The following is a 21,441-nucleotide window of genomic DNA, read 5'->3' as shown; positions in this document are numbered from 1 at the left end:
ATTATATATATTATATTATATAATTATCTATATATATTTATCTATATTACCTATATTATCTATATTTATATACATATTATATAAATTTATATTTATCTATATACTATATATAATTATATTATTTATCTCTATATTTATCTATAGTATCTGTATGATCTACATTATCTATATTTATCTATATATTATAAAATATATATTTATCTATATATTATGTAGATAATATTTTTATCTATACATTTATCTATGTTATCTCTATTATCTGTATTATCTATAGATAATATATTACCTATATTTTCTATATTTATCTATATTATCTATATTGATCTATATATTATCTGTCTATTTAACTGTTATCTATTTATATATTTATATAAAATAGATATCAAGTATTTATATCTATATTTATATTTTTGTTATCTATTTTATGTTCATCTATTATAATAATATATATTTGTATTATATATATATAATTATATAATATATATTTATCTATGTATTTATCTACATTATATGGTCTATATTATCTATAGAAAATATATTTACCTATATATTTATCTATATTATCTATAGATAATATATTATCTATATTTTTCATATTTAACTATATTATCTATATTTACCTATATATTATATATCTATTTATCTGTAATCTATTTATATAATTATATAAAATAGATATCAAATATTTCTATCTATATTTTTGTTGTCTATTTTATGTTTATCTGTTATATTATAATAATATATATTTATCTATATATTATATATATAATTATATAACATATATTAATCTATGTATTTATCTACATTATCTATATGGTCTATATTATCAATAGATAATATATTACCTATATTTTCTATTTTTATCTATATAATCTATATTTGTCTGTATATTATCTATTTATCTGTTACCTATTTATCTGTTTATATAAAATAGATATCAAATATTTATATCTACATTTATATTTTTGTTATCTGCTTTATATTTATATTATATTATAATATATATTTATCTATATTATATATATAATTATATAATATATATTTATCTATGTATTTGTCTACATTATCTATATGATCTATATTATCAATAGATAATATATTTACCTATATATTTATCTACATTATCTATATGATCTATATTATCGATAGATAATATATTACCTATATTTTCTATATTTCTCTATATCATCTATATTTATCTATATATTTATTTATCTATTTATATAAATAGATATAAAAAATTTATATTTATATTTTTGTTATCTATTTTATATTTATTATATTATAATAATATATATTTATCCCTATATTATATATATAATTATATAATATATATTAATCTATGTATTTATCTACATTATCTATATGGTCTATATTATCTATAGGTAATATATTTATCTATACATTTATCTATATTATCTATATTATCTATACATAGTATATTACCTATATTTTCTATATTTATCTATATGATCTATATTTGTCTATATATTATCTATCTATTTCTCTGTTATCTATCTATTTTTATAAAACAGATATCAAATATTTATATCTATATTTATATTTTTGTTATCTATTTTATATTTATATTATATTATAATAATATATATTTATCTATATTATATATATAATGATATAATATATATTTATCTATGTATTTATCTACATTATCTATATGATCTATATTAGCTATAGATAATGTATTACCTGTATTTTCTATATTTCTCTATATAATCTATATTTATCTATATATTATCTATTTATCTATTTATATAAATAGATATAAAATATTTATATCTATATTTATATTTTTGTTATCTATTATATTATAATAACATATATTTATATATTATATAGATAATTATATAATATGTATTTATCTATGTATTTATCTATGTTATCTATATGGTCTATATTATCTATAGATAATATATTTACCTATATATTTATCTATGTTATCTATATTATCTATATTATCTATCGATAATATATTACCTATGTTTTCAATATTTATCTCTATTATCTATATTTATCTATATATTATCTAACTATTTATCTGTTATCTAGCTTTTTTTATAAAACAGATATCAAATATTTATATCTATATTTATATTTTTGTTATCTATTATATTATAATAATATATATTTGTCTATAAATTATATATATAATTATGTAATATATATTTATCTATGTATTTATCTACATTATCTATATGGTCTATATTATCTATAGATAATATATTTACCTATATATTTATGTTATCTATATTATCTATATTATCTATAGGTAATATATTACCTATGTTTTCAATATTTATCTATATTATCTATATTTATCTATATAGTTCCATCTCCCCTCCCTTGTTACCAAGTTCCATCTCCCCTCCCTTGTTACCAACCAAATTCCATCTCCCCTCCCTTGTCACCAACCATCTCCCCTCCCTTGTTACCACCCAAGTTCCATCTCCCCTCCCTTGTTACCACCCAAGTTCCATCTCCCCTCCCTTGTCACCGAGATCCATCTCCCCTCCCTTGTTACCAACCCAGTTCCATCTCCCCTCCCTTGTTACCAACCCAGTTCCATCTCCCCTCCCTTGTTACCAACCAAGTTCCATCTCCCCTCCCTTGTTACCAAGTTCCATCTCCCCTCCCTTGTTACCAACCCAGTTCCATCTCCCCTCCCTTGTTACTGAGATCCATCTCCCCTCCCTTGTTACCAACCCAGTTCCATCTCCCCTCCCTTGTTACTGAGATCCATCTCCCCTCCCTTGTTACCAACCCAGTTCCATCTCCCCTCCCTTGTTACCAACCAAGTTTCATCTCCCCTCCCTTGTTACCACCCAAGTTCCATCTCCCCTCCCTTGTTACCAACCCAGTTCCATCTCCCCTCCCTTCTAACTGAGATCCATCTCCCCTCCCTTGTTACCAACCCAGTTCCATCTCCCCTCCCTTGTTACCAACCCAGTTCCCTCTCCCCTCCCTTGTTACCAACCAAGTTCCGTCTCCCCTCCCTTGTTACCAACCCAGTTCCATCTCCCCTCCCTTGTTACCAAGTTCCATCTCCCCTCCCTTGTTACCAACCCAGTTCCATCTCCCCTCCCTTGTTACCAACCCAGTTCCATCTCCCCTCCCTTGTTACCAACCCAGTTCCATCTCCCCTCCCTTGTTACCATCCGAGTTCCATCTCCCCTCCCTTGTTACCAAGTTCCATCTCCCCTCCCTTGTTACCAAGTTCCATCTCCCCTCCCTTGTTACCAACCCAGTTCCATCTCCCCTCCCTTGTTACCAACCCAGTTCCATCTCCCCTCCCTTGTTACCAAGTTCCATCTCCCCTCCCTTGTCACCAAGTTCCATCTCCCCTCCCTTGTCACCAAATTCCATCTCCCCTCCCTTGTTACCGAGTTCCATCTCCCCTCCCTTGTTACCAACCCAGTTCCATCTCCCCTCCCTTGTTACCAAGTTCCATCTCCCCTCCCTTGTTACCAAGTTCCCTCTCCCCTCCCTTGTTACCACTCCAGTTCCATCTCCCCTCCCTTGTTACCAACCAAATTCCATCTCCCCTCCCTTGTTACCGAGTTCCATCTCCCCTCCCTTGTTACCAACCCAGTTCCATCTCCCCTCCCTTGTCACTGATATCCATCTCCCCTCCCTTGTTACCAACCCAGTTCCCTCTCCCCTCCCTTGTCACCAAGTTCCATCTCCCCTCCCTTGTCACTGAGATCCATCTCCCCTCCCTTGTTACCAACCCAGTTCCATCTCCCCTCCCTTGTCACCACCCGAATTCCATCTCCCCTCCCTTGTCACCAACCAAGTTCCGTCTCCCCTCCCTTGTTACCAACCAAATTCCATCTCCCCTCCCTTGTCACCACCCAAGTTCCATCTCCCCTCCCTTGTCACCAAGTTCCATCTCCCCTCCCTTGTTACCAAGTTCCATCTCCCCTCCCTTGTTACCACCCAAGTTCCATCTCCCCTCCCTTGTTACCAACCCAGTTCCATCTCCCCTCCCTTGTCACCAAGTTCCATCTCCCCTCCCTTGTCACTGAGATCCATCTCCCCTCCCTTGTTACCAACCCAGTTCCATCTCCCCTCCCTTGTCACCACCCGAATTCCATCTCCCCTCCCTTGTCACCACCCAAGTTCCATCTCCCCTCCCTTGTCACCAAGTTCCATCTCCTCTCCCTTGTTACCACCCAAGTTCCATCTCCCCTCCCTTGTTACCAACCAAGTTCCATCTCCCCTCCCTTGTCACCAACTGAATTCCATCTCCCCTCCCTTGTTACCAACCAAGTTCCATCTCCCCTCCCTTGTTACCAACCAAGTTCCATCTCCCCTCCCTTGTCACCAAGATCCATCTCCCCTCCCTTGTCACCAAGTTCCATCTCCCCTCCCTTGTCACCGAGATCCATCTCCCCTCCCTTGTTACCACCCAAATTCCATCTCCCCTCCCTTGTTACCACCCAAGTTCCATCTCCCCTCCCTTGTTACCAAGTTCCATCTCCCCTCCCTTGTTACCACCCAAGATCCATCTCCCCTCCCTTGTTACCAACCAAGTTCCATCTCCCCTCCCCTTGTCACCAACCAAGTTCCATCTCCCCTCCCTTGTCACCAACCAAGTTCCATCTCCCCTCCCTTGTTACCAACCAAATTCCATCTCCCTTCCTTTGTTACCAACCATCTCCCCTCTCTTGTCACCAACCATCTCCCCTCTCTTGTCACCAACCATCTCCCCTCCCTTGTTACCAACCCAGTTCCCTCTCCCCTCCCTTGTTACCGACCAAGTTCCATCTCCCCTCCCTTGTCACCGAGTTCCATCTCCCCTCCCTTGTTACCAAGCAAGTTCCATCTCCCCTCCCTTGTCACCACCCAAGATCCATCTCCCCTCTCTTGTCACCACCCGAATTCCATCTCCCCTCCCTTGTTACCAAGTTCCATCTCCCCTCCCTTGTTCCCACCCAAGTTCCCTCTCCCCTCCCTTGTTACCACCCGAATTCCATCTCCCCTCCCTTGTTACCAACCATCTCCCCTCCCTTGTTACCAACCATCTCCCCTCCCTTGTCACCACCCCAGTTCCCTCTCCCCTCCCTTGTTACCAACCATCTCCCCTCCCTTGTCACCACCCGAATTCCATCTCCCCTCCCTTGTTACCAACCCAGTTCCATCTCCCCTCCCTTGTTACCAAGTTCCATCTCCCCTCCCTTGTTACCAACCCAGTTCCATCTCCCCTCCCTTGTCACTGAGATCCATCTCCCCTCCCTTGTCACTGAGTTCCATCTCCCCTCCCTTGTTACCAACCAAGTTCCATCTCCCCTCCCTTGTTACCAACCCAGTTCCATCTCCCCTCCCTTGTCACCACCCGAATTCCATCTCCCCTCCCTTGTCACCAACCAAGTTCCGTCTCCCCTCCCTTGTTACCAACCAAATTCCATCTCCCCTCCCTTGTCACCAACCATCTCCCTTCCCTTGTTACCACCCAAGTTCCATCTCCCCTCCCTTGTTACCGAGTTCCATCTCCCCTCCCTTGTTACCAACCAAATTCCATCTCCCTTCCTTTGTTACCAACCATCTCCCCTCTCTTGTCACCAACCATCTCCCCTCCCTTGTTACCAACCCAGTTCCCTCTCCCCTCTCTTGTTACCGACCAAGTTCCATCTCCCCTCCCTTGTCACCGAGTTCCATCTCCCCTCCCTTGTTACCAAGCAAGTTCCATCTCCCCTCCCTTGTCACCACCCAAGATCCATCTCCCCTCTCTTGTCACCACCCGAATTCCATCTCCCCTCCCTTGTTACCAAGTTCCATCTCCCCTCCCTTGTTACCACCCAAGTTCCCTCTCCCCTCCCTTGTTACCACCCGAATTCCATCTCCCCTCCCTTGTTACCAACCATCTCCCCTCCCTTGTTACCACCCGAATTCCATCTCCCCTCCCTTGTTACCACCCCAGTTCCCTCTCCCCTCCCTTGTTACCAACCATCTCCCCTCCCTTGTTACCAACCATCTCCCCTCCCTTGTTACCAACCATCTCCCCTCCCTTGTCACCACCCGAATTCCATCTCCCCTCCCTTGTTACCACCCCAGTTCCCTCTCCCCTCCCTTGTTACCAACCATCTCCCCTCCCTTGTTACCAACCATCTCCCCTCCCTTGTTACCAACCATCTCCCCTCCCTTGTCACCACCCGAATTCCATCTCCCCTCCCTTGTCACCACCCCAGTTCCCTCTCCCCTCCCTTGTTACCAACCATCTCCCCTCCCTTGTCACCACCCGAATTCCATCTCCCCTCCCTTGTTACTGACCCAGTTCCCTCTCCCCTCCCTTGTTACCAACCATCTCCCCTCCCTTGTCACCACCCGAATTCCATCTCCCCTCCCTTGTTACCGACCCAGTTCCCTCTCCCCTCCCTTGTTACCAACCATCTCCCCTCCCTTGTCCCCCCAGCCGGTGAAGCAGGTGACGTGGCACGGCAAGGGCGACTACTTTGCCAGCGTGGTGAGCGACACGGGCAGCAGGCAGGTGCTGATCCACCAGAGCAGCAAGCGCTGGAGCCAGGCCCCGTTCCAGAGGAGCAAGGGGATGGTGCAGTGTGTCCAATTCCACCCCACCCGGCCCTTCTTCTTCGTGGCCACCCAGCGCTGCGTCCGCGTCTACAACCTGCTCAAGCAGGAGCTCACCAAGAAGCTCATGAGCAACTGCAAGTGGGTGTCCAGCATGGCCGTGCACCCAGGAGGTGGGTGAGGGTCCCACCCTGGAGGTGGGTGAGGGTCTCCCCTCTGCCTGGGGGGCTGGAGGGGGTGGGGGGGGTCATGGAATTGTGGAATAGTGGAGTGTCTTAGAGAATCAGAGAATCACAGAATCACGGTCAGAGAATCAGAGAATCACAGAATCACGGTCAGAGAATCAGAGAAACACAGAATCACAGTCAGAGAATCGGAGAATCAGAGATCAGAGAATCACAGAATCACAGTCAGAGAATCAGAGAAACACAGAATCACAGTCAGAGAATCGGAGAATCAGAGAATCAGAGAATCACAGTCATAGAATCACAGAATCACAGACATAGAATCAGAGAAACACAGAATCACAGTCAGAGAATCGGAGAATCAGAGAATCACAGTCATAGAATCACAGAATCACAGACATAGAATCAGAGAAACACAGAATCACAGTCAGAGAATCGGAGAATCAGAGATCAGAGAATCACAGAATAACAATCAGAGAATCAGAGAAACACAGAATCACAGATTCACAGTCATAGAATCACAGAATCAGAGAATCACAGAATGAGTCACAGAATAAGAGAATCACAGAATCACAGTCAGAATCATAGAGTCATAGAATCATAGAATCACAGAATCAGAGAATCACAGAATCAGAGAATCACAAAATCAGAGAATCATAGAAAAATAGAATCACAGAATCATAGAATCAGAATCACAGTCATAGAATCACAGAATCAGAGGATCACAGAATCACAGTCATAGAATCACAGAATCACAGTCATAGAATCAGAGAATCATACAATCAGAGAATCACAGAATCAGAGAATCACAGAATCGGAGAATCACAGAATCAGAGAATCACAGAATCGGAGAATCAGAGAATCACAGAATGAGAGAATCACAGAATCATAGAATCAGAGAATCATAGAATCATACAATCAGAGAATCACAGAATCACAGAATCATAGAATAATGGAATCACAGAATCACAGATTCAGAGAATCATAGAATAATAGAATCACAGAATCATACAATCACAGAATCAGAGAATCACAGAATCATAGAATAATAGAATCACAGAATCATACAATCACAGAATCACAGTCAGAATCATAGAGTCATAGAATCATAGAATCACAGAATCACAGAATCACAGAATGAGAGAATCACAGAATCATAGAATCAGAATCACGGTTCACAGAATCACAGAATCAGAGGATCACAGAATCACAGTCATAGAAACATAGAATCACAGAATCCCAAAATCAGCTGGGTGGGAAGGGACCTCTGAGATCATCCAGTCCAACCCTTGATCCAACCCCGCCGTGGTTCCCAGCCCATGGCACTGATGCCACATCCAGTCTGTCCTTAAACACCTCCAGGGATGGAGAATCCACCTCTTCCCTGGGCAGCCCATTCCAGTGTCTGATCACCCTCTCTGGAAAGAAATTCTTCCTAATCTCCAACCTAAACCTCCCCTGGCACCGCTTCAGACCGAGCCCTCTTGTCTGGCTGATGGTTGCCTGGGAAAAGAGACCAACCCCCCCCCGGCTCCCCCCTCCTGTCAGGGAGTTGCAGAGAGTGAGGAGGTCTCCCCTGAGCCTCCTCCTCTCCAGGCTGAGCCCCCCCAGCTCCCTCAGCCTCTCCTCACGGGAATTGTGCTCCAGTCCCTTCCCCAGCCTCGTTGCTCTCCTCTGGACCTGCTCCAGGACCTCAATATCCTCAATATCTTGTCCCATCCAGTCCAACTCCTGGCCTATAAAAAGCTACAGGCCTTGTTTTTGTGACTTCTTTATATTTTTTTTTCCCCTCTTTTTTTCTTTTTTTTTTTCTTTTTTGTTTGTTCCTCCTGGACACCCCAACAATCCCCCCCATCCCTGGGGGCGTTGTCCAAACCCTCCTGGAGCTCTGACAGGTTTGGGGCCGTGCCCACTGCCCTGGGGAACCTGGTCAGTGCCCAAACAGCCTCTGGGGGAAGAACCTTTCCCTGAGATCCAACCTGACCCTGCCCTGGCACAGCTCCAGCCCTTCCCTGGGTGCTGTCCCTGGTTCCCCCAGAGCAGAGCTCAGTCCCTACCCCTCCTCTACCCCTACCCAGGAAGGTGAAGATCACAGTGAGGTCTCCCCTCAGCCTCCTCTTCTCCAGCTGAACACACCCAGTACCCTCCAGGCCCTTTCCCCATCCCCCTGTCCCTCCTCTGGACACTCCAATGCCCCCCAAAGTGCCCCCACCATTCCAGGCATTCCGGTAATTCCCTAATTCCCTGCGCAGGTGACAACATTCCCCATCCCCCTGTCCCTCCTCTGGACACTCCAGTGCCTGAATCTGCCCCCCAAACTGCCCCCACCATTCCAGGCATTCCCGTAATTCCCTGTTCCCTGTGCAGGTGACAACATTCCCTATCCCCCTGTCCCTCCTCTGGACACTCCAACACCTGAATCTGCCCCCCAAAGTGCCCCCACCATTCCAGGCATTCCCTAATTCCCTAATTCCCTGTGCAGGTGACAACATTCCCCGTCCCCCTGTCCCTCCTCTGGACACTCCAACACCTGAATCTCCCCCCCAAACTGCCCCCACCATTCCAGGCATTCCCTAATTCCCTGTTCCCTGTGCAGGTAACAACATTCCCCATCCCCCTGTCCCTCTTCTGGACACTCCAACACCTGAATCTCCCCCCCAAACTGCCCCCACCATTCCAGGCATTCCCTAATTCCCTAATTCCCTGTGCAGGTGACAACATTCCCCGTCCTCCTGTCCCTCCTCTGGACACTCCAACACCTGAATCTCCCCCCCAAACTGCCTCCACCATTCCAGGCATTCCCTAATTCCCTAATTCCCTGTGCAGGTGACAACATTCCCCATCCCCCTGTCCCTCCTCTGCACACTCCAACACCTGAATCTCCCCCCCAAACTGCCCCCACCATTCCAGGCATTCCCATAATTCCCTGTTCCCTGTGCAGGTGACAACATTCCCCATCCCCCTGTCCCTCTTCTGGACACTCCAACACCTGAATCTGCCCCCCCAAAGTGCCCCCACCATTCCAGGCATTCCCTAATTCCCTAATTCCCTGTGCAGGTGACAACATTCCCCATCCCCCTGTCCCTCCTCTGCACACTCCAACACCTGAATCTCCCCCCCAAACTGCCCCCACCATTCCAGGCATTCCCTAATTCCCTGTGCAGGTGACAACATTCCTCATCCCCCTGTCCCTCCTCTGGACACTCCAACACCTGAATCTCCCCCCCAAACTGCCTCCACCATTCCTGTAATTCCCTAATTCCCTGCACAGGTGACAACCTTCCCCATCCCCCTGTCCCTCCTCTGGACACTCCAACACCTCAATCTCTCCCCCAAACTGCCCCCACCATTCCAGGCATTCCCTAATTCCCTGTTCCCTGTGCAGTTGACAACATTCCCCATCCCCCTGTCCCTCCTCTGGACACTCCAACACCTGAATCTGCCCCCCCAAAGTGCCCCCACCATTCCAGGCATTCCCTAATTCCCTAATTCCCTGTGCAGGTGACAACGTGATCTGCGGGAGCTACGACAGCAAACTGGCCTGGTTTGACCTGGACCTGTCCACCAGACCCTACCAACTGCTGAGGTGAGCCCAAAACGGCCCCTGCCAGCCCCCCCTGCCCTGCCCAGAGCCCCCCCAGAGCCCCCCAGTTTACCCCAGTTCCTAAATGGGGACGGTCTCAGCTCTCCAGAGCCCCCAGCAGCTCCCAGTTTGTCCCAGTTCCTAAATAGGGACAGGCTCAGCTCCCAGTTTGTCCCACTTCCCCTGGGGACAGGCTCAGTTCCCAGTTTGTCCCACTTCCCCTGGGGACAGGCTCAGCTCCCAGTTTATCCCAGTTCCCCTGGGGACAGTCTCAGCTCTCCAGAGCCCACAGCAGCTCCCAGTTTGTCCCAGTTCCTAAATGGGGACAGTCTCAGCTCCCAGTTTGTCCCACTTCCCCTGGGGACAGTCTCAGCTCCCGGTTTATCCCAGTTCCCCTGGGGACAGTCTCAGCTCCCAGTTTATCCCAGTTCCTAAATGGGCACAGTCTCAGCTCTGCAGAGCCCCCAGCAGCTCCCAGTTTATCCCAGTTCCCCTGGGGACAGTCTCAGCTCCCAGTTTATCCCAGTTCCCCTGGGGACAGTCTCAGCTCCCAGTTTATCCCAGTTCCTAAATGGGCACAGTCTCAGCTCTGCAGAGCCCACAGCAGCTCCCAGTTTATCCCAGTTCCTAAATGGGACAGTCTCAGCTCTGCAGAGCCCCCAGCAGCTCCCAGTTTATCCCAGTTCCCCTGGGGACAGTCTCAGCTCCCAGTTTGTCCCAGTTCCTAAATGGGCACAGTCTCAGCTCCCAGTTTGTCCCAGTTCCTAAATGGGGACACTCTCAGCTCTCCAGAGCCCACAGCAGCTCCCAGTTTGTCCCAGTTCCTAAATGGGGACAGTCTCAGCTCCCAGTTTATCCCAGTTCCTAAATGGGGACACTCTCAGCTCTCCAGAGCCCACAGCAGCTCCCAGTTTGTCCCAGTTCCTAAATGGGACAGTCTCAGCTCTCCAGAGCCCACAGCAGCTCCCAGTTTGTCCCAGTTCCTAAATGGGCACAGTCTCAGCTCCCAGTTTATCCCAGTTCCTAAATGGGACAGTCTCAGCTCTGCAGAGCCCCCAGCAGCTCCCAGTTTGTCCCAGTTCCTAAATGGGACAGTCTCAGCTCTGCAGAGCCCCCAGCAGCTCCCAGTTTATCCCAGTTCCTAAATGGGACAGTCTCAGCTCTGCAGAGCCCACAGCAGCTCCCAGTTTATCCCAGTTCCTAAATGGGACAGTCTCAGCTCTGCAGAGCCCCCAGCAGCTCCCAGTTTATCCCAGTTCCCCTGGGGACAGTCTCAGCTCCCAGTTTGTCCCAGTTCCTAAATGGGCACAGTCTCAGCTCCCAGTTTGTCCCAGTTCCTAAATGGGGACACTCTCAGCTCTCCAGAGCCCACAGCAGCTCCAGTTTATCCCAGTTCCTAAATGGGCACAGTCTCAGCTCCCAGTTTATCCCAGTTCCTAAATGGGCACAGTCTCAGCTCTCCAGAGCCCACAGCAGCTCCCAGTTTGTCCCAGTTCCTAAATGGGCACAGTCTCAGCTCCCAGTTTGTCCCAGTTCCTAAATGGGGACAGTCTCAGCTCTCCAGAGCCCACAGCAGCTCCCAGTTTGTCCCAGTTCCTAAATGGGACAGTCTCAGCTCTGCAGAGCCCCCAGCAGCTCCCAGTTTATCCCAGTTCCCCTGGGGACAGTCTCAGCTCCCAGTTTATCCCAGTTCCTCTGGGGACAGTCTCAGCTCCCAGTTTGTCCCAGTTCCTAAATGGGGACAGTCTCAGCTCCCAGTTTATCCCAGTTCCTCTGGGGACAGTCTCAGCTCCCAGTTTATCCCAGTTCCTAAATGGGGACAGTCTCAGCTCCCAGTTTGTCCCAGTTCCTCTGGGGACAGTCTCAGCTCTCCAGAGCCCACAGCAACTCCCAGTTTATCCCAGTTCCTAAATGAGGACAGTCTCAGCTCCCAGTTTGTCCCAGTTCCTAAATGGGGACACTCTCAGCTCTCCAGAGCCCACAGCAGCTCCCAGTTTGTCCCAGTTCCTAAATGGGACAGTCTCAGCTCTGCAGAGCCCCCAGCAGCTCCCAGTTTATCCCAGTTCCCCTGGGGACAGTCTCAGCTCCCAGTTTATCCCAGTTCCTAAATGGGCACAGTCTCAGCTCCCAGTTTGTCCCAGTTCCTAAATGGGCACAGTCTCAGCTCCCAGTTTGTCCCAGTTCCTAAATGGGGACAGTCTCAGCTCCCAGTTTATCCCAGTTCCTAAATGGGGACAGTCTCAGCTCCCATTTTATCCCAGTTCCCCTCTCCCAGAGCCGGGGGGGGTGTCCCTAAATCCCGTCCGATCGCGGATCCCATGGGCGGGCCCGGGGCCCCCCTTTCTCCCCCCTGTTCCCCCCCATCCCACCATCCCTCCCCCGTGCCCAGGCACCACCGCCGTGCCCTGCGGAGCGTGGCCTTCCACCGGCGCTACCCGCTCTTCGCCTCCGGCTCCGACGACGGCACCGTCATCGTCTGCCACGGGATGGTCTACAAGTACGTCTGGGGGGGGCTGGGCTGGGGTCCCCCCTCCTCCAGCAGAGGTTCTGGGGCCCCTCAGGGCGGGACACAGCGGTTTTGGGGCGGTTCGGGGACCCCACTGACCCGTCCCGTCCCCACCACCGCCCCAGTGAAGGTGCTCGAGGGGCGCGTGGAGCCCTCGGATCTTGGGGGGGGGGGAGCTGGGCTGGGGTCCCCCCTCCTGTGGGACGGTGGGAGGTGTCCCTGCCCACGGCAGGGGGTGGGAACGGGTGATCCTTGATATCCATTCCAACCTTTATATCCATTCCAACCTCCCACCTTGGAGGTGTCCAAGGCCACGTTGGAGCAGCCCGGGATAGTGGGAGGTGTCCCTGCCCACGGCAGGGGGTGGGAATGGATGATCCTTGATATCCATTCCAACCCAGGGATAGGGGTAGGACACAGGGGTCCTTCTGGGGTGGGACACAGCAATTTTTGGGGTAGGACACAGGGGTCCTTCTGGGGTAGGACACAGCATTTTTGGGGTAGGACACAGCATTTCTGGGGTGGGACACGGCATTTTTGGGGTAGGACACAGCATTTTAGGGGTAGGACACGGCATTTTTGGGGCAGGACACAGCATTTCTGGGGTGGAACACAGCATTTTTGGGGTGGGACACAGCATTTCTGGGGTGGGACAGCATTTCTGGGGTAGGACACAGCATTTTTGGGGTAGGACACGGCATTTTTGGGGCAGGACAGAGCATTTTTGGGGTGGGACAGAGCATTTTTGGGGTAGGACACGGCATTTTTGGGGCAGGACAGAGCATTTTTGGGGTGGGACAGAGCATTTTTGGGGGTAGGACACAGCATTTCTGGAGTGGAACACAGCATTTTTGGGGTGGGACACAGCATTTCTGGGGTGGGACACAGCATTTCTGGGGCAGTTTTGGGGAGGTCGGAGCCCCCACTGACCTGTCCCTCCACCCTCCCCCAGTGACCTGCTGCAGAACCCGCTGCTGGTGCCCGTGAAGGTTCTCAAGGGCCACGTTCTCACCCTGGATCTGGGAGTCCTGGACGTGCTTTTCCACCCCACCCAGCCCTGGGTCTTCTCCTCGGGCGCCGACGGCACCGTCCGGCTCTACACGTAGCTCATCCCGAGGGATCCCGGCCCTGCTCCTCCTCATCCCGAGGGATCCCGGCCCTGCTCCTCATCCCGAGGGATCCCGGCCCTGCTCCTCCTCATCCCGAGGGATCCCGGCCCTGCTCCTCATCCCGAGGGATCCCGACCCTGCTCCTCATCCTGAGGGATCCCGACCCTGCTCCTCATCCTGAGGGATCCCAGTCCTGTTCCTCCTCATCCCGAGGGATCCCAGCCCTGCTCCTCCTCATCCCGAGGGATTCCAACCCTGCTCCTCATCCCGAGGGATCCCGGCCCTGCTCCTCATCCCGAGGGATCCCGGCCCTGCTCCTCATCCCGAGGGATCCCGGCCCTGCTCCTCATCCCGAGGGATCCTGGCCCTGCTCCTCATCCCGAGGGATCCTGACCCTGCTCCTCATCCCGAGGGATCCCGGCCCTGCTCCTCCTCATCCCGAGGGATCCCGGCCCTGCTCCTCCTCATCCTGAGGGATCCCGGCCCTGCTCCTCCTCATCCTGAGGGATCCCGGCCCTGCTCCTCCTCATCCCGAGGGATCCCCAACCTGCTCCTCCTCATCCCAAGGGATCCCAACCCTGCTCCTCATCCCAAGGGATCCCAGCCCTGCTCCTCCTCATCCCGAGGGATCCCAGCCCTGCTCCTTCTCATCCCGAGGGATCCCGACCCTGCTCCTCATCCCGAGGGATCCCGACCCTGCTCCGGCTCCAGCACCCCCCGGGGCTGGGGCAGGGCTGGGACCACCACCCCAGAGCTGGGGACCACCAAAGTGGGACCCTCCCAGAGCCGGGACCCTCCCGGGATCGTCGCTCCCGCTCCGGATTCCTGGGGTTCATTAAAACTCCTCTGGATACAATCCCGGCTGCCGTGTCCTGCATTCCCGGGGTGCCCCCTGTCCAACCCCCTGGAACCCCCAGAGGGATCTGCTCCCTCTTCCCAGCAGCTCTTCCCGGGTTTGTTCCCTCGGGGCCCCGCTGGTGACAGGAGTGACACATCCCAGCAGGATCCAGGAATCCCTGGGATATGACAGGAGTGACACATCCCAGCGGGATCCAGGAGTGTCACATCCCAGCTGGATCCAGGAATCCTTGGGATGTGACAGGAGTGACACATCCCAGCAGGATCCAGGAATCTCTGGGATGTCACAGGAGTGTCACATCCCAGCTGGATCCAGGAATCCCTGGGATGTGACACATCCCAGTGGGATCCAGGAGTCCCTGGGATGTGACACATCCCAGAGGGATCCAGGAATCCCTGGGATGTGACAGGAGTGACACATCCCAGCGGGATCCAGGAATCCTTGAGATGTGACAGGAGTGACACATCCCAGCTGGATCCAGGAATCCCTGGGATGTGACAGGAGTGACACATCCCAGCGGGATCCAGGAATCCCTGGGATGTGACAGGAGTGACACATCCCAGCTGGATCCAGGAGTCCCTGGGATGTGACACATCCCAGCTGGATCCAGGAGTCTCTGGGATGTGACAGGAGTGACACATCCCAACAGGATCCAGGAATCCCTGGGATGTGACAGGAGTGTCACATCCCAGCGGGATCCAGGAGTCTCTAGGATGTGACAGGAGTGACACATCCCAGCTGGATCCAGGAGTGTCACATCCCAACGGGATCCAGGAGTCCCTGGGATATGACAGAAGAGACACATCCCAGCAGGATCCAGGAGTGTCACATCCCAGCTGGATCCAGGAGTGTCACATCCCAGCTGGATCCAGGAGTGTCACATTCCAGTGGGATCCAGGAGTCTCTGGGAAGTCCGGAGGAGCAGCAGTGGAGGGGGGACGGTGCCAGGTCGTGCTGTGGGGTCACTGTCACCCCACACCCCCCCTGACTCCCACTGCCCCCCCTCCCCCGAGGAAGCCCCCTCAGAGGCACCTGCCACCCCCTGGATCGGGGATATCCCGGGAAAAGGAGCCAGGAACGGGATCCCAACCCGAAGGAGAAGCCCGAGGTGACCAGAGAAGGGACAGAAATGGGGTGACCAGGAGAAGGAGGAACGGGGGGCACCCCCAGGACCAGCTTGGGGAGGGGTCCCACGAGCGGAGCCAGGACCACCCTGGGCTTCCCCTCGGGATAAGGGGGGGGAAAAACCTGGAATCTCCCTCCAGGGGGGCCCCCCCCAGCCCCAGTGTCCCCCCCAGACCCCCCCACCCCGTGCAGACAAAGAGGTGTCACCCCCCCCGGAGGGTGTGAGGAGCAAAGAGCTTTATTTAAAAATAAGTTTATGTACAATGTGTGTGTGAGGGGTGGGAGGGGGACACGGTCACATTCATGAGGGGGGGCCCGAGGCGGGGGGGCAGGACCCCCCGTTCAGCATTGGGGAGCAGCAGGGGGGGGGCTGGAAGCAGCAGGGAGGGGGGTCAGGATCCATCCTGCTCCCGGGGGGATCCCGGGATGGTGCCAGCCCAGGGCTTCGGGTCGAGCTGGAACCCATTCCCACCCATCCCAGAGCCCCCCGTGTGCACCCCGGGGGGGGGGCAGGACCCCCCGTTCAGAATTGGGGAGCAGCAAGGGGGGGTCAGGATCCATCCTGCTCCCGAGGGGATCCCGGGATGATGCCAGCCCAGGGTTCCAGGTCAAGCTGGAACCCCTTCCCACCCATCCCAAAACCTCTTGTGTGCCCCCCGGGGGGGGCAGGACCCCCTGATCAGCATTGAGGGGGGATGGAAGCAGCAGTGAGGGGGGTCAGGATCCATCCTGCTCCCGGGGGGACATCCCGGGATGGTGCCAGCCCAGGGCTCCGGGTCGAGGTGCAGCCCCTTCCCCTCATCCCAGAGACCCCAAAGTGGGGCTGTGTGTGCCCCTGGTGTGCCCCTGGTGTGCCCCCCATCCAGAGGGAGCCGGGCAGGGAAGCGCAGGAAGACGTGGCAGTGCCCAGGGGGGGCCCTGTGGTGGGGAGGGACCCCCCCTCAGTATTGCTGTGGATGGAGTTAGGGGGTTCCAGGGCTCACAGGATCTGACCCAGGGGGTCTCCAGGAACTCCAGGGCTCACAGGATCCGACCCAGGGGGTCTCCAGGAACTCCAGGGCTCCCAGGATCTGACCCAGGGGGTGTCCAGGGCTCCCAGGATCCAACCCAGGGGGTCCCAGGATCCAATCCAGGCTCTCCATGGCTCCCAGGGTCAGATCCAGGCTCTCCAGGGCTCCCAGGATCCCATCCAGGGGGTCTCCAGGGGCTCCCAGGGTCAGATCCAGGGGGTCTCCAGGGGCTCCCAGGGTCAGATCCAGGGGGTCTCCAGGGCTCCCAGGGTCACATCCAGGCTCTCCAGGGGCTCACAGGATCCAATCCAGGCTCTCCAGGGCTCCCAGGATCCAATCCAGGCTCTCCAGGACTCCCAGGATCTGATCCAGAGGGTAACCAGGGCTCCCAGGATCCAACCCAGGGGGTCCCAGGATCCGACTCAAGCTCTCCAGGTCTCCCAGGATCCCATCCAGGGGCTCCCAGGATCCCATCCAGGCTCACCAGGGCTCCCAGGATCAGATCCAGAGGGTCTCCAGGGGCTCCCCAGAGTCACATCCAGGCTCTCCAGGGCTCCCAGGATCCCATCCAGGCTCTCCAGGGCTCCCAGGATCAGATCCAGAGGGTCTCCAGGGGCTCCCCACAGTCACATCCGGGCTCTCCAGGGCTCCCAGGATCCCATCCAGAGGCTCCCAGGGTCCAATCCAGGCTCTCCAGGGCTCCTAATGTCAGATCCAGGGGGCTCTCCAGTGCTCCCAGGATCCCATGCAGGGGCTTCCAGGCTCTCAAGGGCTCCCAGGATCCAATCCAGGGGCTCTCAGGGTCACATCCAGGCTCTCCAGGGCTCCCAGGATCCAATCCAGGGGCTCCCAGGATCCCATCCAGGCTCTCCAGGTCTCCCAGGATCAGATCTAGGGGGTCTCCAGGGCTCCCAGGATCTCATCCAGGGGGTCTCCAGGGCTCCCAGGGTCCCATCCAGAGGGTCTCCAGGCTCCCAGGATCCGGTCCAGGCTCTCCAGGGCTCCCAGGATCCAGTCCAGGGGCTCTCAGGGTCACATCCAGGCTCTCCAGGGCTCCCAGGATCCAATCCAGGCTCTCCAGGGCTCCCAGGATCAGATCCAGAGGGTCTCCAGGGGTTCCCAGGATCCGACTCAAGCTCTCCAGGGTTCCCAGGGTCACATCCAGGCTCTCCAGATCTCCCAGGATCCCATCCAGGGGGTCCCAGGATCCAATCCAGGCTCTCCAGGGCTCCTAAGGTCAGATCCAGGGGGCTCTCCAGTGCTCCCAGGATCCCATCCAGGGGCTTCCAGGCTCTCCAGGGCTCCCAGGATCCAATCCAGGCTCTCCAGGTCTCCCAGGATCCAATCCAGGCTCTCCAGGGGCTCCCAGGATCCCATCCAGGGGCTCTCAGGGTCACATCCAGGCTCTCCAGGGCTCCCAGGATCCCATCCAGGGGCTCCCAGGATCCCATCCAGTGCCTTTACCTCTAATTTAAATTAACTCAGGACCCTCCTCTGCCCTTACTTTTAATTTAAATTTACTCAGGACCCTCCTCTGCATTTCATTTTAATTTAAATTTAGTCAGGACTCTCCTGTGCTGTTACTTTTAACTTAAATTTACTCAGGACCATCCTGTGCATATATTTCTAATTTTAATTTACTCAGGACCATCCTGTGTCTTTACTTTTAATTTCAGTTTACTCAGGACCATCCTGTGCATTTATTTCCATTTTAAACTTAATCAGGACCCTCCTCTGCCTTTGCTTTTAATTTAAATTTACTCAGGACCATCCTGTGCATTTCATTTTAATTTAAATTTACTCAGGACCCTCCTGTGCCTTTACTTTTAATTTGAATTTGCTGAGGACCCTCCTGTGCCTTTACTTTTAATTTAAATTTACTCAGGACCATCCTGTGCATTTCATTTTAATTTAAATTTACTCAGGACCCTCCTGTGCTGTTACTTTTAATTTAAATTTACTCAGGACCACCCTGTGCATTTATTTCTAATTTAAATTTACTCAGGACCCTCCTCTGCCCTTACTTTTAATTTCAATTTACTCAGGACCATCCTGTGCATTTATTTCCATTTTAAACTTAATCAGGACCCTCCTCTGCCTTTGCTTTTAATTTAAATTTACTCAGGACCATCCTGTGCATTTCATTTTAATTTAAATTTACTCAGGACCACCCTGTGCATTTCATTTTAATTTTAATTTACTCAGGACCCTCCTGTGCCTTTACTTTTAATTTAAATTTACTCAGGACCACCCTGTGCATTTATTTCTAATTTAAACTTACTCAGGACCCTCCTGTGCTGTTACTTTTAATTTAGATTTACTCAGGACCATCCTGTGCATTTCATTTTAATTTAAATTTACTCAGGACCCTCCTGTGCCTTTACTTTTAATTTTAATTTACTCAGGACCCTCCTCTGCCTTTACTTTTAATTTAAATTTAGTCAGGACCCTCCTGTGCCTTTACCTCTAATTTTAATTTACTCAGGACCATCCCGTGCATTTCATTTTAATTTTAATTTACTCAGGACCCTCCTGTGCATTTATTTCTAATTTAAACTGACTCAGGGCTCAGAGCCCCCCCCGACCCCTTCCCCGTTTTCCCCCCTCCCCTCTCAGCCCCGTTTTCCTCACTCCTGGAGGAAACCCAGGGGGAGTTTTTCCTACCAATAAACCAAAAAAAAACCCCGGAATAATCCCATTTTTCCAGCAGCTTGCTCCTCCTGGATCCCCATGGGGAGCTGGGGGGGGGGGGACACCGGAGCACCCCCCCCCCAATCCCAATCCCGGGAAGCTGGAATTGGAATCCAATTCCAGGGCTGCTCCAGGGGCAGGTCCCTCATCCCAGCACTCAGCCAAGGCCTCCCTTTCCTGCTGGAAAGGAACCCCGGGAGCCAAAAAAAAGGAGAGTTTTTCCCTTTTTTAGTGTTTTTTAAGCTCCCTCCTTGGAAGGCTCCGAAAGTTTCCGTGCGCATGGGTTTTTTGGGGGGGTTTTTTTTTGTTTTAAACCAGAGACTGTGATGAGGTCACCGGTGACGGGGGGGGGTGAAAAAAATCCCTGAAATCCAGGAAAATGACTTAAATCCGCTCCCAAAATGCCACTGGATCCGGGAGGAGGGGGTTTTATGGGGCTCTCCCGGATCCCAGCAGGGATTGGGACTTTCCTGGATCCCAACAGGGATTGGGGCTCTCCTGGATCCCAGCAGGGATTGGGGCTCCTGGATCCCAACAGGGATTGGGGCTCTCCTGTATCCCAACAGGGATTTGGGCTCTCCTGGATCCCAGCAGGGATTGGAGCTCTCCCAGATCCCAGCAGGAATTGGGGCTCTCCTGGATCCCGGCAGGGATTGGGGCTCTCCTGGATCCCAACAGGGATTGGGGCTCTCCTGGATCCCAACAGGGATTGGGGCTCTCCTGGATCCCAGCAGGGATTGGGGTTTTCCTGGATCCCAACAGGGATTGGGGCTCTCCTGGATCCCAACAGGGATTGGGGCTCTCCTGGATCCCAGCAGGGATTGGGGTTTTCCTGGATCCCAACAGGGATTGGGGCTCTCCTGGATCCCAGCAGGAATTGGGGCTCTCCTGGATCCCAACAGGGATTGGGGTTTTCCTGGATCCCAACAGGGATTGGGGCTGTCCTGGATCCCAGCAGGAATTGGGGCTCCTGAATCCCAGCAGGGATTGGGGCTCTCCTGGATCCCAGCAGGGATTGGAGCTCTCCCAGATCCCAGCAGGGATTGGGGCTCTCCTGTATCCCAACAGGGATTGGGACTTTCCTGGATCCCAGCAGGGGTTGGGGCTCTCCTGGATCCCAACACTGATTGGAGCTCTCCTGGATCCCAGCAGGGATTGGATCCCAGCAGGGATTGGAGCTCTCCTGGATCCCAGCAGGGATTGGGGCTCTCCCAGATCCCGACAGGGATCGGGACTCCTGGATCCCAGCAGGGATTGGGACTCTCCTGGATCCCACCAGGGGTTGGATCCCAGCAGGAATTGGGGCTCCTGAATCCCAGCAGGGATTGGGGCTCTCCTGGATCCCAGCAGGAATTGGGGCTCCTGAATCCCAGCAGGAATTGGAGCTTTCCTGGATCCCAGCAGGGATTGGGGCTCTCCCGGGAACTCCCCCCACGGAGTCCCTGGGTGGGCTGGGCCCCCCCCCGAGCCCAGATTCCCCCCCAAAATCTCCTCCCAGCACGTGCCAGGCTCATCCCAACCATGGAATTCCGGCTCCACGGGCTCTCCAGGAGGTTGGGGACGCTCCCAGTGTCCCTCCATGGGGAGCAGGATCCTCCCAAAGCCTCATCCCTTTGGGATACCCCCAAACCCCCGAGCTGGTGGTCCCCCAGAGCCTCAGGGACAGCTGAGGACCCCCAATTTTGGGAGGTTTGAGCCCCATCTCACCCGAGATGAGCTGGTCCAGGTCCACCTGCTGGCAGTGCTCCTCCTCCACGTGCAGCACCAGGAAGCCTGGAGGGAGAATTCCAGAGGCAGGGCTTGGCCTGGAGCCTCCCCACACCCACC

General features: G+C 51.7%; 2 protein-coding genes across 4 annotated transcripts in view; one reads left to right on the top strand and one right to left on the bottom strand.

The window, feature by feature from the left end:
• Positions 1-14,785, top strand: part of BOP1 (BOP1 ribosomal biogenesis factor) — a 93,548-nt gene extending 78,763 nt beyond the window's left edge. The window contains exons 13-17 of one of the 3 annotated variants that reach the window (XM_032693210.1): positions 6,431-6,719; positions 10,233-10,317; positions 12,704-12,811; positions 13,773-13,937; positions 14,028-14,383. In XM_032693210.1, the coding sequence (XP_032549101.1) occupies positions 6,431-6,719; positions 10,233-10,317; positions 12,704-12,811; positions 13,773-13,926 (636 nt within the window). In that variant the 3' untranslated portion in view covers positions 13,927-13,937; positions 14,028-14,383. Of the gene's footprint in view, positions 1-6,430; positions 6,720-10,232; positions 10,318-12,703; positions 12,812-13,772 lie in introns of all 3 variants that reach the window. The other 2 variants (XM_032693206.1, XM_032693202.1) reach the window with 2 other exon arrangements.
• A 1,355-nt stretch (positions 14,786-16,140) lies between these two features.
• LOC116800139 (collagen alpha-2(IV) chain-like) lies at positions 16,141-18,377 on the bottom strand. Its single transcript, XM_032713748.1, has 6 exons — positions 18,246-18,377; positions 18,100-18,174; positions 17,945-18,038; positions 17,697-17,789; positions 17,362-17,539; positions 16,141-17,215 (listed from the first exon to the last, which is right to left on the bottom strand). Exons 1-6 carry the CDS (start codon positions 18,372-18,374, stop codon positions 16,876-16,878), a joined length of 909 nt encoding a protein of 302 aa, XP_032569639.1. The 5' UTR covers positions 18,375-18,377; the 3' UTR covers positions 16,141-16,875.
• Positions 18,378-21,441: the final 3,064 nt, after the last annotated feature.

This window comes from Chiroxiphia lanceolata, chromosome 1 (assembly GCF_009829145.1).
Source record: "Chiroxiphia lanceolata isolate bChiLan1 chromosome 1, bChiLan1.pri, whole genome shotgun sequence".
NCBI lineage: Eukaryota > Metazoa > Chordata > Aves > Passeriformes > Pipridae > Chiroxiphia > Chiroxiphia lanceolata.
Note: the sequence above shows the minus strand (reverse complement) of the source record. Positions and strands in the feature narration are given on the sequence as shown.

Bases quoted from the DNA above. Each gene is read 5' to 3' on its own strand.
- LOC116800139 (XM_032713748.1), bottom strand. From the start codon at position 18,374: ATGGGATCCTGGGAGCCCCTGGATGGGATCCTGGGAGCCCTGGAGAGC. The intron at 18,175-18,245 runs GCCTGGATTGGA...AGCACTGGAGAG, and splicing joins GATCCTGGGAGACCTGGAGA to CCCCCTGGATCTGACCTTAG. The intron at 18,039-18,099 runs ATCTGGAGAGCC...GATCCTGGGAAC, and splicing joins CCTGGATGGGATCCTGGGAG to CCCTGGAGACCCTCTGGATC.